Genomic DNA, 15397 nt, shown 5'->3' on the forward strand with positions numbered 1-15397 from the left:
GTGAAAAGAGTAATCGATACAAATTGAAGGGAAAAGAGATGGGAATTGAACAATTTATCACGTACTTTAAATGAATAGAAATCTGGAGATTTTGAATCAAACGATGAAGTTTGTTAGTTACAAATTATAATTCAACGCGGGGCAATAGGTCAGTCAATAAGTTTTTTTGTCAGGCTTGTCCCATTTCGCGGGTTGAGTGGTGGGGTGATTGACACTAATCCTGAGATGGTCTAGATCGTGGATGATTAAGCGAATGGAAAAAAATTCGAACATAAAAAGGTTCAGACACTTCCCAAGATTTCTCTTTTTCTTCTGCACAAACTTCTTCGGAAGTACAACGCATACATCACATTCGCTATAAAGCATTTTCGGTGAGAAACCCGTCATCATTCGTGATGATGTGAGGTTTCCACGACCTTGAGAATCGTCAGTCGAAATGGAGAGAAATTGATCGATCTTGGGTGCGGCGCTTCCTTTTTCACTATAGGAAGGGTCGCAATGATTGGCCATACATTCCAATCTTTGTAAATTTGTATTTTTGATTTGATGCATTAGCTTGTCATGGTGATAAATAAGTGATGAGTGGTTGCTTGCTGTCATGAAGGTTATTGAAGTACACCTGATGCCACAACGTATGAACCTGATATGTATGATCTGGATGGTGGTTGAATGTCTGGCATTTGACTGTTGTCGACACATACAAGATGCCGTGCAACACCGAATAACCTGATGTGATGCGCCATGCAAGCGGTCTCTATCTTATCAATATGGAGAGAGTGATGATCACAGATTATCCATACAAGCCCATGAAGCACAAAGGGATACGAGCTACATGGCTTGAGTGACGGAAGATGCGACTTGATACCGTTTTATCTTTATCCCGTCTCTATCTAGGTACCGGTAGCCCTTTTCATGTTCGACGAATGTGTCAAGCAAATTCATCCGGGTGAATATACAATATCTCAATTCTGACTTGTCATGACTCATGAACCTATGTAGAATTAAACCTGTGAACATCACTCATCTTGGTCGTTTTTGCAGTTCAAGCTTATTGTTGTGTGGTTACTCGTACAGTCGTAGATATCAGGATTAGAAAAAGCAAGACCGACCGTACAAGATGTGCCATACATGCTAAATAAGCAGGTATGGAAGGGGTGATGCTGCACGTCGCTATCTCAGGTGTACGAGCTTATGACTTATTCAAGAAGTATTTACCTACGTGTATCATGTCTTGTTGAGGAATCCCTACTTTGCACTCTGATTCTTGTAAGTCTTACACTTTCGTTTCCTTATCACAATCCCACTATGAAGTTAAATAAATATAAACAGCACATCGTAGGGTGTGAATTTAGAGCCCGATCAGCCTTATGTTCCGCGTACTAGGTGTGTATATAGTAGAATTCTGGATAAGTCTATTTTATTTGTTTATCACCACTGCGGTAATGGATTGCTGACTTTCGGTCCTTGAGAAATCACAGATTCTGGAAAATCTCAATGGATACTGCTGAAGGTTATTGATCTTCCGAATAATCGACTAATAGTCTAGCACTGTTCAGCTGAACATATGCCATCGTAGAGTCTCTGGAATGGAGTTGCGCATGGTATTGTCATATGAATGAAAACCGTTCAGACCCACAAACCTCATGTATTGCTACAATTCTACATCGATCTGTACTGGCAAGTGTCAAGATCGCATCTTGGTTCTTTACTCCTGCGATAATCTTTGCTGTCTTTTGATTCATGTCAATACTTTGGAGGTTCTGCGATATGCGGACAGTCACAAATTAATCTTTATAATTGTAAAGTTAAAGCAAAGTCTTTTTAAAATATTGTCAGTAACATGCTCTGCACGACCATTTTGCATGGCATTACTTGTATCTCAAAGAAACTTTTGGCCCTGGATTGAATATGAAATGCCAACCATCAATGATTTTGAGATATATGATGTTGTTTCCGTTAGATTCCTAGCGCGCTAAGCAGAAGGGGTCGGCATCTTCTCCATAAATTCTTCAGGCAAGCAAAGCATAACATACACCATGAAAGAGTCTCTTCGAACCACGACGGGCTTGGTTCGATCTGGATCCCTACTTATATTAATATGATTACTCCAAGAGCTTTCCGTGAATTGATGGGAATGGAAGAATGTAACTGAAGGTTATTTGTCAGAATGACGACGTTGGGATCTTTCTTTCATAATCGAATTCAATATCTCATCCTCTTCAAATCATTTCTATCGGGTAGTCTTAACTTTATCGCGACTTCTACAGTAGACTGTATCATCTCGTAACTTTTAAAGTGCCTTGAGATGCTACTCTAGAAGACGACTTTGAGAATTATGCTCAACACCAAGGTCATCAATGGCCGTGGGCGAACATGCAATGTCCATGGTAAACTACATGCTATTGTATCTCTACTAGCTATCCTGATATTCAACATCTGCCCCGTAAGACTTAAGAATCTTGTGTTTCTCAAATCAGAATGTTCAGAAAGTTGCGAGAATTTCTAGCTATGTCTTCCGGGCCCTGAAAGCGAGCCTTTTGAATCGCTCCGTCGATGGATCGAAACCGAGTTCTTCTCATGAAAGTCTTCGCCATCAATCAGCGAATATGAGTTGCCCATGCGACTCCGGCGAAAGAGGTAGTCCTAAAGCAGACGGAGTGCTCCCGAAATCGCGCGTCGGAAGCATCTTAGGTTGTAACTGTATCCTGCTATGTATTCATTGATCAGCCAAACAGAAGGTACGGTGGTATTCAAAGTACACCGGTCAAATAATGGCTGTGGGAAATGATTCTTTGGTACATAGTTAATAGATTCGGTGTGTTCTTCAATCTGTCGGGGATATTGGTACGATTGAGTGGGAACACTGAATATAACGTGTTTCGGAGGTGGTTCCATGATGCACCTCTGTGTGAAAATAGCATCTCTCACCAGGAGTACATCTTCGTACCCTAAAAGAATGTGCTGTCAGCCATAAAATTACTCGGAAACCTTCGTTTGGACATACGAGCATCAAAACCTCCACCTGAGAACTTTGAGTTGAGAAAAGACTCGATGTTCACCAAATCCACTGTGTTGATGCCGCATGTAACAATACATCTTGCTCGCAGATTATAACGTAGTTCCCAGATCCCAAGCAAACCACTGTCAAGCATTTTTCTCGGTCGTCTCGGTGAAAACAGGAATGTCAATTCTCCATCCAACGACCGTGATATAAAAATCGAGGAGCAGCAACAAATGCACACGCTTTCTCGACTAACCTCTTAATCCTATACAGATTGCACAGTTAGCCAAGCAAACTCTGTTGTGATGGGATGCATAATCGCTTTGTGCTCAAATATTGGAGATTACGGTGAATCATGACGATGGTGATAGCAGCAACGAACCTGGATATGAGCATTTGACGTGTATTGATGGTGGTGCTTCAGTGGATAGAGTATGAAGCATCGAGAGTAAATCTGTGTCGCTTTTCGCAATGAATATGTACTTTTCTATACCGCAGTCTTTGAGTCATTCCTTGAGCTAGTCAATATTGAGAATTGAGGGTTACTTTAATGTCAAACACAATGAGAGATAGATCCGGTGATCATGCCAAAATCCGTTCTTTACAAGTTTCGATAGGATGGAAGAGCGAGGTTTTGGTGGATAGCAGATTAATAAGGGAATGTGGTATACCGAAAGATGTATGTAGAAAAAAGGGCGAACAGAATGGAGGATTTGTGAGAAAGGCGAGTGAAAGTCATTGAATGAATGCACCCGAGCTATCTCGCCGCTGTTAGATTCCCGGGACAATCAACTTACTTAGCAGAGCGGATTTAGCAGGTTGTTTGTGAGAGCCAATGTGCGATTAATAAATGAAGACGAAGTCGGTATTGAAGGCACGGAAGCATGTGCTATCGTTGAGATTGAGTTGAGAGTTAGAGATTCTCGATACTATTCAAAGTAGGACGTACGGCATATGGCATCATTCATGATTATGTGGAGATAAAAAAACCTTAGTGGAAAATCGGCTGTTCATGCAGTTCCAGATTCTATCTGTCGTGTATATAGTATCTTCCTTGTACTCATCGTAATATCTGGGATACTAGCGCGCCCACTCGGATATAGAATTAGGTCCTCCTTATCTGGACTCTTGTACACGTAGCATATTGGCGAAACGTTTCGTCTCTCCCCTCCCCCAAAAGCCATGGCAAGGAATTAAATACCAATGCGCTTCTTCCCCGTAAATGGACTGCGCTGCAAAGCCATCTTGTCTGCTGAGATAGCAAAGTCACAAATAACTATCAAAGTCTTGCGAACGTTCCCTGAGTTATATACTTACGGCTCAAAGGATTCAGAAGAAGCATTCTCGACAGCATCTGCGACGACAGTAAAGAATGCTTGAGGATATACACGAACCATGCGGGACGACTGAGCAACTTATTTTTCCTTCGAAGCCTTCACATCACAAGATTACAGCGCGATTCTACCCATAAATATTTCTCGGCCCGTAGTTCCTGTGACGGCAATAGCACCGAAAAAATGGTTCTGGTGTCTCGGATTGAAGCCTCATAAGTCATGTGTAGTAGTAAACACAGTAATCATAATCACTTAAGGCAAAGACGTTCTAAATAAAGGATTGACTTCATTTACTGCATGGCAAATGAGCACTTTGTGTTGTTTATTTTAAGTTCATCAAACTATCCAAATTATAATCACATACTTAGATGGAGTAGTAAGAAGGTAACATAAAAATTCAAAGTAATTGATCCCCGAAACGTACAGCTGACTTTTCCGTACTGCAAATGTTCGTCGTCTCAATGGGATAATATCTACTAATATCGAATCCGTACAAAACAAGTCCCTAGAAGAAGGATTCTATCGAGCAAACTAGGAAATAGTTGAAAGCCCAATTGTGAAACCCTATAATAAGTATAAAGCTAACCTCCAAGACCAATCAACAATATTTCGATCAACTGCCAAGCGAGAGAACGGCAATCTTGCATCAACACCTCTCGCTTTTTCGACCCAAAGAGTTGGCTATTTTTTCGCAAATACATGCAATCGTACTTTCACTTGTGGTTCCATAGAGTGTCTCGCGAACTGGCTGGCCTAGAAAAGACTTCTTAACTATCACTCTATCTCATGGTTCCGAATTCGTGGCTTTTCGGTAGAAAGGACACCTGTGAAGTGTGTGTGTTTCCTAATAGCCTATTCTTCTCTGATCCAAATTAATCCCGTGTGAGTGTCCTCTCGTATGTAATTTACGTGACAATATTTCCGCAGTAAGCTTTAGTTGTAGATACCAAATCTTGGCGATAGTTTGGATCTCGATGTCACAAATATGTAGATCCCATTTAGATATATCAAAATAACATGCTATACCATAACGTACATAACTTAGCCGGTGTACACTTTGATCAATCACTTTTGCATGTGATGTATCGCACCATTCATGCTACACAATTGTACGCCCTACTCCAGTGTGGTTCTACAATCACCAGTATTCGGCACTCACCATTCGCACACCCATACCTAGTGATCACATGCGTGTACCTACATGCCCTCTTAAATCTCACAAATTTGCAAATCCCTTTCCCTCCCAGATATACGCAATCACAGCCACATCTTATTCTCCGTCGCAATGTATTTGATAAGAAGGGAAATTCGCCACATTCATTATCTACATTTCGAATTTAAATTGACATCTGACTGCGACTTACGATTCGTTCATGCAATTATGAAGCATCTCGATGCTAATGTGTAAATAAGCGAGCGAAAAAAAATCTTAAGGGGGCGCCGCTTACGTCCTTCCTATTCGATAAAGTTTATGTTTTTGTTCATCTCATCGGTATATTCCGTCTTGATTATAAGCTTTCTGAAAAAAATGGTCTGATCTTTACGTCTTTGTCATCGTATTTAATTTTGAGTTTGAGTTTGGCGAAATGCCGGAGCGGAGGTAATACAACTTGGCGGGGAAGACTCTTAGGTGCATGGATGATATTGTCTATGGATACCTAGGTAGTGTAGGGTGGCAAATTTCGACATCTTTTTTCTTTTTTGCCGAAGAAACTTCTTTGGGTAATGCCTTTGAGAAATTAGTTTTGGGTATGAATGAATGAATGCGGTAAACGATCGAAGTAGAGATATAGGGATGTGAACTAGGAATGTCGCAAATTGAATGGATTTGCAGTGAAATATTTGAGGGGTTTTTAGATAATAACTACATGAGAACCTGGCTAATACAACATGGCTACATGTATGTATACAGACATGCCACCAAATCGCAAAGATACGAAACCAAAATCATCATCGTAAGACTCGCTCGCTTGCTCAACACTCGTGTGACGCCTCGCCAAGCAATCCGACTCTTTCTGAAATATTAACCTCAATGTTGTGCTTTTGTGATAATCGTGACTCGTAAGTCGTCTGCATCGCATGATTCGCATCGATCCAAAAGCTTTCATATCAAAAGAGAATGTTAACGTGCGTTATCCAGCATGCATGTATACAATGAAAGAAGAAGGGCAGGGCGCCCGAGCCAACACGAATAATGAACACAAAAATTGAAGAGACTTTTCCCACGTCATTTTCCACACCCAATCTGATTGATACCCACATCAACGTCCCTTTTCATCTTAATTATAAGAACGCATCTGTTGATATCCACCGGGAGGCATCATTTGATAGGGCACCGGCATCGGCATTGGCATTCCCTGCATCTGAGGCAAACTGGGCACAACAGGACTTGGAACCCTATGAAAAAGCCCCACCAATCTCTTTCCAATACTCGTTTCCAACTCAGTCCCATCCCTCGCGATCTTCACTTCGCGATTTGAATTCCACGGGTTACGAAGTCCGCGTGTACGATAGAATGGCAATCGAGTCGTCGATATCCATTCAAGCCTGAAGGGTTTACCCCAGGCCTTTGACGGCGCATCGCCTTCCACATCGCTCTTGCCACTTTGAGATCTATCATCTTCCTCTACGTCTTCAAAATCGTCGTGCTCGACTTCCCAGAAAATTGTTCCACGAGCTGAATCATCGATAATGCGTCCTTTGGGTGCAAATTCAGATGCTGGCGTTGAGATTGCTTTGGGAAGATCGGGATCTTCGACCGCCTGGGCCTTGGGCGCAAATTCAATGGCTGCTGCTGGGTCCTCGTTGATGGGCGAGATCATGCGTGCGTACCCAAAATATTCGCCCGATTTATTCGCTGAAAATATGAGATAGACATTATCTGCTGCCTGTCGCTTTATGTTAGAATGTCTCGGTTGAAATTCGGATTAAATTACCTGGTATGCCTTATTCAAAGCTTCTTCGTTGTGTGTCTGAGTTGCCCAAATCCCATTTCGTACGCTTAATTCTAGATCCTCAACCGTAAGACTCTTGACCACGAAGAATTTATCCTTTGTGAGAGGTAGAGAATCCCTTTCTGGGTCCTGTGCCTTTTCATCAGCTGCTTTTGAAACCTTTTCATTTTCCGAATCAATCGATGGGATTGGTGATGACTGTGGAAGTGTCAAAGCTGCTGGGCCTGTTGGAACAGAAACACCCCCGACGGTCCCAACGGACGCTTTCCGTAAACGACTGACAAGTCGTACGGTTTGAAATCTCGAATCATGAATCTTCAGTTGCGCTGCGACACATGCAGCCTCATCCTTGAAATTTGCAAAAGCGCAGTTACTCTTGGATATCAAAAATAGTGACTCAAGGCCAACAGTCTCTTTGCAAACGTGAAGGACGAGGCTCATGAGATCTGTCTGGGGTGGTAAATTGCCGATCCACTAAAGCATAGAAAGGTTAGTTGTTGCCAATCAAGGAGGTCTTCCTAATTCAACTAAGAAGTTTAAAGCTTAGTTTAGAGTCGAGGGAATACATGAGACTGGGTATATAGATTTCGATATGGTATGTGGAATGAAAATAGTAACTATGCTCACGATCGCGTGTCCTAGCGCAAATTCGTTAGTTTTAGGAAACCTTTTAAGTAAAATTCGAGCGAGGAATCAGATTAGACATACCACTTTGACGGGGCTTTCGTGGAGGTCCTCTGACGACTGATGATTGTGTTGGACTAGAGACTATGATATGCTTAGCATTGGGTTTCAAAGGCCACTTTAAGAAGCCTAGAGCTTACCAACGCTATTCGACTTCCCGACCTGACCCGTCACATTGACGAATAAATCATTGCGGTGTTGTGACATAGGTCTATTTTCCCCAGAGAAACTATCGCGCTGTGGATATTGCACTCCCATCTGATTTCCTGTATAAATTTGGCCTTGCTGTCCATAACTACCAGGCTGTATATAATATTGCGACCCTGCTTGGTATTGTTGCGGTTGTTGATGCGGTTGTCCCATGTATCCTTGACCAACATAGAACTGATGGTTGGTGGCGGCCATATGCATATGCTGTTGGTGCATTTGCTGGTTGGACGCATAACCTCCATATTGCGTCTGGTATGGGGTACTGTATGACGAAGCGGTGGGTGGAGGACTCAAGATGCCTTGGTTTGCAAAATGCGTCTGATACATAAAAGGCAGTGGAGCGCCGGGGCTTTGAGGAAATCGTTGGCCATAGTTCTGGTAAGACATATCTGGAAGCGTAACACTAAGTGTTGTCATGTTGAAAGATTCCGGTGTTGCATGCGACATAGGATGTTGAGAATACGCCAAGTTCGGGGCATAGTTCGATGGAGTGCTAGTCAACTGCGAGGGTCTGTTCGAAGCTTTCCTTGAGCTATCCTGTTGAGACTCTGTTCCTGGATTCTGCGCAGCGTCTTGTCTTAGAACCTGTGAAGTATCTGGGAATCCGCCATCGTTTGATCTGGACCCGACAACTAATGAGTCTCCCATGGATTTATGGTTGGTTGCTCTGATGATAACCCCGATCTATGCAAAGTCAGTATTGGCAAGGAGGCAGAGGGATTCCACGTGCCAATCACCCACTGAAGTATGAGGCAAGTGTGCAATGTAAGTATAGTGAATGAACAAAATGGTGATTTGTTGTGACTCGTTGGTGGAAGAGGAGTTGATGCGGAAAACTCAATTACAATAAAAGATAGTATAACACAGTGTCCAGAAGGAAGCTTTGAGTCCAAGGCCAAATCGAACCCGGGGGGTAAAAGTCGATATAAAGTTTGTAGCGAGTGTGGCAGTACTTCGAGATTACACGATGGGAAGCTGATGAGATTGTGTGGAGGAGGCAAAAACAAGGGTCCAATCGTGGCCCGTTCGGTAGAGATTGATAGAAGTTAAAGCAGCTGTCCAAACCCAGGATGAGGAAGGGCATAGAAAAATGACGGGATGTTTGGATGCAGTCGATCAACAAGGACAGGCAATGTAGTACAGAGAAGCTGTGAAATTATCCCGATGCCAAGGTTCCAGCCAGTTGAAATATATGTGGATTGCTTTCCTGTCAGAATGTCTTTGTCGAGCTGTAGAGTATCGAAGAATTGTTGAATGAGTTGCGAACAAAATATAGAATGAGGCAGCGCTAAAGATTTGTAAAGATAAGGTCTAATCTCAAGTTGACGGTCTATCGGCCAGAAATCGAAGGCCACGCGGGGTATGAAGGGGGTCAGAACGGTTTTTATGGCGGTGGTCTCGTCTTGATGTAGGCACTTGAGCGTCAGAAGAAAGGGTAGAGATCGTCAGGAACATGTAGGGAGGCAAATATCACCCGTTTACTAAGTAGATATTGACCCTCACTACTATCAGGTAGGAAATCTAGAAAGTACGAAGACCGAAGAGACTAAGGATATTCGGTAAAGTCTGCCCACGAGAAAGAAAAAACATTATTTATAAGCCTCAACGTCGTTTACAAACCCATCTAAAGTTTATAATGACAAAATAGTGTTGGCTTTAGCTTTCTAGATTGTAATCATGCATGGCAGAGCAGTGTTTTTGGCATGGAATCAGTGTCCAAGTAGCCAAATCTAGGGCAGAGAAGGAAGGAGAATCGAACATCTTATTGTGGTGGAGTTGGCCTGATACCCATGATGGGAAATTGATTGTTGAGCTTGAAGGCCGCTTTTAAAAATGGTAAAAATTTCATGGGATTTGTAGAATTCCATGGCTGGAGCGAGTACTATTGACTAAACTGTAAAAGGGAAGGAACGCAGCTTATTTTGCCTAGGAGTTCTTCGCCTACCACTACTTCGTTCTACTGTACGGGAGAACCCTTGAGGATGGAGACTTGCGTGTACCTTGGTAAGGTTAACACGGCTAGTAGAAGCAGTGGCGAATAAACTGATTGGATATTGATACAAACGGGAGTTTCTGCGAAGGTTTCAGTAGTTCGATAGATAGACAGTTCTTCAAACTTAGGTACTGAGGTATACAAGTATTACCCGGCATCGTGGTATGCTGTCTAGACGCTACAGGCATCATTATTGATATTTTGGGGGCTTTTTTCTTTCTTTTGAAAGATCTTCAACAGTCATATCAATATAATTTTACATGTCTTGATCCATCCTCGAAAAATATCTTGAGTAATGATGTGCGGACCCCGTATCTGCTTTTCTGGGCTGGTACGAAATACCTGTATGGAGATCCAACAAAAGTAGGCAAAGTTTGTTGTGGCTTGATGCATTGAACGTGGATAAAGCCATCGATAAAATCAATGAAATCATTGCTCGTACGAGGAAAAAGAATCGTTGGCTTACGAAACGTACTAAAGCAGAGTGAGTAAGCTACATCAGGTAATGCTACTACTCTGCGAATGAACAGAAGTTATCAGTTGAGGTCATAGCCCTGCTTGATCTCAAAAACCATAGTTACGATTGGTCGATAGTACCAGATTCATAGAGAACGTACTTTCTTTTGCTCTGTCTATTGCGATCACAACAAAAACCCCGAACGGATGGAGGGGACGACGGAGGACGGAGGACTAAATACTAGGCATCATCACTATGAAATAGCGTGTGAATCGCGCGCAATTTTTTTCATATGATTTTGGATTTGAGTTTTTGTCTTTTTGACCAATCAAAGTTACAGGTTCATCTCTTTCCGACGTGAAAATTCAACAAATTCGGAAGTAATGTCCGCTTCTTCGCTTTATTAAGCGTATCAAAAACTCAAGCCCCTTCATCTACCCACAGCCGCGTATATTAAAATTTCTGTCAACATACAAATTATTAACAGACTACACAAGTACCGGTTCCCAAGCATCTAGTTTTTTTTAATGGCTTACCTAATAGTTGTTACTATTTCAAATATCAGGTTGTTAAACGGTAAATGCAAGTGTGCGGAATATGATGAAGATGGACGGAACTCGAAATAGATTTATTCAAGGATATCAATGATTGCTAACGGCTGATATCATCCTTTCAATGAGAAGAAGTAATTATCGACTGGTTTTTACCTGTTTTTAACTTTATTAGATAACAATCCTTGAGGGTGTCTGTCTGCAAATCATCAAAAGCATACAATTCGGTGTTGCTTGTGTGGGAGGAGGGGTTGAGACTGGAGATGATGTCTCGTCTTGAGTATCAAAAAGTTGCCCTTTCTGTTATCGATCCAAGGAAATGGACCCTTAATCGTCATTGTGGGGAAGAAAAAGAAGGATTAAAGTCCAAAACCATGATTGGAAAGGTAACCTTTCGGTAAGGGGTCCGGTCTCAGAAGCGAATGGCGCAAGTCCGATACAATCATTGGATGCTTTCGGGTGTAAGGATAATGGGTGGTATGCAAGTCTACCGGTATTCTGCCCGGACATCATTTTTCCATGGAAACTAGCTACATAAGTTGTGCGAAACGTGTAATACCTAGGTTGTAGCTAATTGAAGACTGAAGAGATCCATCAACGATGCCAGGTTTAATCCTATACGTAATTGGCATGTTCATGTTTCTGAAAATAGCCCACCACATCACCAGCATGCTAAGTGTGTCTTCTCGTAACGTTTCCATCAGTAATACCGAGGCTTGAGCTAGGTAGAAAGTTCATCACCTTGGAATATACCTAGGTGCTGCCAATATCATGGTCACTTACGCCACACTGGGGCTGAGACACAGCTTTGTGTATAGTAATGATCAACAGCACCAGCCTTATCAAGTAAACGATCACCATAGAACCTCAAGAAGACTCTCATCGTGACTTCCGCTTACCTCCGGCGCACTTGGGAAAATGCACAATCATCCTACGTTGTAACATTTATAGAGGAGCCGTTGCCCGAACAGAGAAAAGCAAAGTATTGCCGACGAAACAGTCCTTGCCACCCAATGCTGCTTTAACAGAGCGGATATCAACATTCTATTAAGCATTGTAGGTGCCGTGCTTTCCCTCAAAGGAGGGAGCTCAAATTTGACGGATGGCTAAACCCTGACCAGGTCAGGGTAGCTTGTTAGTTCTGAGGTTTCTCACTCGGTGTCGCTTCTGAAGCCTAGAAGAGCTTCAGTTGCACACGCTAATGATCGATGTTGGTGTTAACCATTGACCATTGACCACTGACGTTCAATTAGAGCTTGCTGTTTGAAGAATTCATCGTTCAGTGACGGTAGAGTAGAGGAAGCAGATACCAAGTATCAAGCAACTCTATTGCATCACCAGAAAGTAACCGAGTACTCCATTTTAAGGGTTTGTTTGAGGTTTGATCGATATAAGGTTCCAGGGGACAGCTCACCTTAGCGTCTCTAACAAGTATGTCTCGGAAATGTGTATATTTCATGTGCTAACCTTCTAGATACCCGCAATGATACCCAGTCGATACTTAAGTAAGGAAAATCACAGCAAAAGAATGCCCATTTCATATCTAAGTTCCCCCATCTCCCAGGATGCTCGGTATCTTTGAAGATCTCAATTAGCACTTTCATGAGTGCTAAATTTACGGTGTGAGTGATTGCGCAATTTATAGAAAGAGCATAACCATTTAGCTCTCTGATCGTCACACTACATAAGAATCATGTTCTAGATCGTGTGTTCAAAGTCCCTGGACAACTCGATGTTTGCCGCCTATAACGCTAGCTCCTCTACTGTTTCCTTTGATAGCTCATGATAAATATCGCATATTCTTTCTTACAATTTACCCTTTACCAACACGCATGACTGTATTATGCTGGGCTAGTGCAACTGCCTTTGCATATATCATTGGGTCTTCCACTGATACCAAACTGAATATCTCTGTTCTTATAAGACACCCATGCACGATCTAGCTTCGACCCCCAAGTTGGCATAGCTTGTTGGAGGATACGCCAGCAGTGAGTCCTAACAGATGGAGGAGGTGAACATGGTGTTCAACCTAGAAAGGATTCGGTGGCTTCCAAAGATGTACAACTCCGAGTCTAGTCTACTTGTCATTTGTCGCAAATTGGGCTGGTCACATCTGCTGTGAGTGCATGGCCGAGTATGCTTTCTCCGTTGAAGGCATTGGACAGGATCTTTCCCGTCGTACCCATGGTTCTTGTCCCAGGGCCTCGGCCCCCCATGATTGTTTTTTGTTTGGAGGAGACCCACCTTCGCCGACGGCGTTAATTACTCTCATTCTAGTCATATGTTATTGAGAGCCACTTCCCGTGAAGTCGGTGAATCATCTTTGCGTGGATGCCCAGAAGCCACATCGCAGTAGAACATACATTGTGCGCTGCAAATGAATTTTGCACTGTCTGTAACTACAAGGTTTGCTTCGCTGCACCGGCAAAAGGTTTGACTTCTGGCTGTTAAAGCCCCATAATCTCGCAACCAGCTGTGAAACGCAGCACCGATTCAGCACAGTTCAACAGCTCTGGAGACAAGCATGAAGCCTCAATATGCCGGCAACCCTTAGGATAACATTAGGGTTTGCTGGTTTCCAGAACTTGAAAGCTCGACAATTTAATGTATTCCGGTAAGATATGGATCCCGCAATCAGACGTCGTAGTAGCAGAGATACCCATGTCGTGCTCTTGGAGCTCCTTTTCTGTGGCCACAAATAGTTTCCCAGCTCGATGATCTGGGTTTTGCAGAAATTTGCCACACAACAGCTCACCCCACCACCAAAATTCAGATTTTGAAATCCTCGATCTCGACCACCACAAATAAGATTGAAAGGCATCACAATTCAAACAATAAATGATGGCTTATCTGATTCTTGTTAAAATCTCGTGTTTTTCGGCATATCAATATCCGTTTATGGTTATATGACAAGTCTATTGGATAAAAATGGGAGCATAATTGCATTCGGACACTCTTCAATGTCTTACGCATCTATACCCGACCCCCCACGCCCAACGAACAAGCTACAAAGATCGACATCAGCATCGCGTTGCATCACCGACCATAAAGAAATCCAAATGCTGTTTTCATCTACAAGTTAAGAATGTTCGGGAGAATAGTGAATTCCATTGGCAACTTTATGTTAGCGGGACTGAGAAAAAACCATAGTCCAAGTCCGGCATCCCCACTTGTCCCCCGCCAACACCTGCAATCTCCAAGTGGCAGTAGACGCCGTCTATAACCGCCCCTATCTTAACTATCCAGACTTCTTTCTATGGAATACATGAACATCGTAAGTCTACAATGCCAATCATTCATCTTGATTATCTTAAATATATGTATCTCGGTATACCCTCTGCTATCGAGTGATCGTACTTCGACTGGAAAACCTCGTTGCGCATCATAATTTCATACAAGCATTTATTGACTTCTATTGAAAGCTAAAGCTCTATCATAGCAACTATGTCCACTCGGTTTCATATATCAACAATGACCTTCCCTTCTTTTCCCAAAAGGCCCCGAAGACATTCATATCATTGGGAATCAGAAGTGACGATCTGTTTCTTCCAGTCCTCACTCCTTGAAAGACATGCAATAGCATCAGAACAAGTGCCGCGTAGATCCTAAACCAGCGCAATAAACCTTATCTTATCACCCAATACTAGGGGAAGACATGAAGCGCTACCACTGACGACCATTCCTTACTATCTTACCTGACCTTGTAGACTATGATTCTTAAAGGCTTAAGCAAATTCTGATCCGTCCGAACATGAATTACCAATTCCATTATTATAATTGTCTTGCAAGTCACTCATACGCGGTAAATTGAACTTTAATTCCATAATCTCAGCGAATACAAATCATTCAGTTCTTAACGGCTGGCATTCTCAGCAATATTATCAAGGGTTATTGAAGGAAACCAGCGAGTTTGTTGTAGGCAGAGTATGTTTCTCAGTCTCCAAATATATTTGCAAATCATTGCAAGATCTTGGATGTCCACTCAGGATTGACCGAGCGCTAGGCAATCAGATCTTTCGCATGATCTCCATAAATGTACGGGGAAAACAGGCCGGATCTTTGGCTAACAACAGGCTTTTGAGCGAGGTCACTTCGGCTTGAGTGAGATATGCAGCGTAGCAACCTCACCTAGGAAAACATGCTCTTGGACCTCAGGAGAGCGCGGATCCTGGAGCCGTATTCTTGTGCTCAATATAACATTGCCATCAAATCT

General features: G+C 42.6%; 2 protein-coding genes across 2 annotated transcripts; both read right to left on the bottom strand.

Moving 5' to 3' along the window:
- Positions 1-2643: 2643 nt before the first annotated feature.
- Positions 2644-3152, bottom strand: EAF02_000642 (uncharacterized protein; the record flags this gene model as incomplete). The annotated part of the gene is made up of 2 exons (XM_038896690.1): positions 2644-2948; positions 3005-3152. 2 exons carry the CDS (start codon positions 3150-3152, stop codon positions 2644-2646), a joined length of 453 nt encoding a protein of 150 aa, XP_038763549.1.
- Positions 3153-6614: 3462 nt separating this feature from the next.
- Positions 6615-8831, bottom strand: EAF02_000643 (uncharacterized protein; the record flags this gene model as incomplete). Its single annotated transcript, XM_038896691.1, has 5 exons — positions 6615-7223; positions 7272-7763; positions 7917-7927; positions 7998-8057; positions 8114-8831. 5 exons carry the CDS (start codon positions 8829-8831, stop codon positions 6615-6617), a joined length of 1890 nt encoding a protein of 629 aa, XP_038763550.1.
- Positions 8832-15397: the final 6566 nt, after the last annotated feature.

This window comes from Botrytis sinoallii (assembly GCF_014898435.1).
Source record: "Botrytis sinoallii strain Bc 23 chromosome Unknown BSIN_001, whole genome shotgun sequence".
NCBI lineage: Eukaryota > Fungi > Ascomycota > Leotiomycetes > Helotiales > Sclerotiniaceae > Botrytis > Botrytis sinoallii.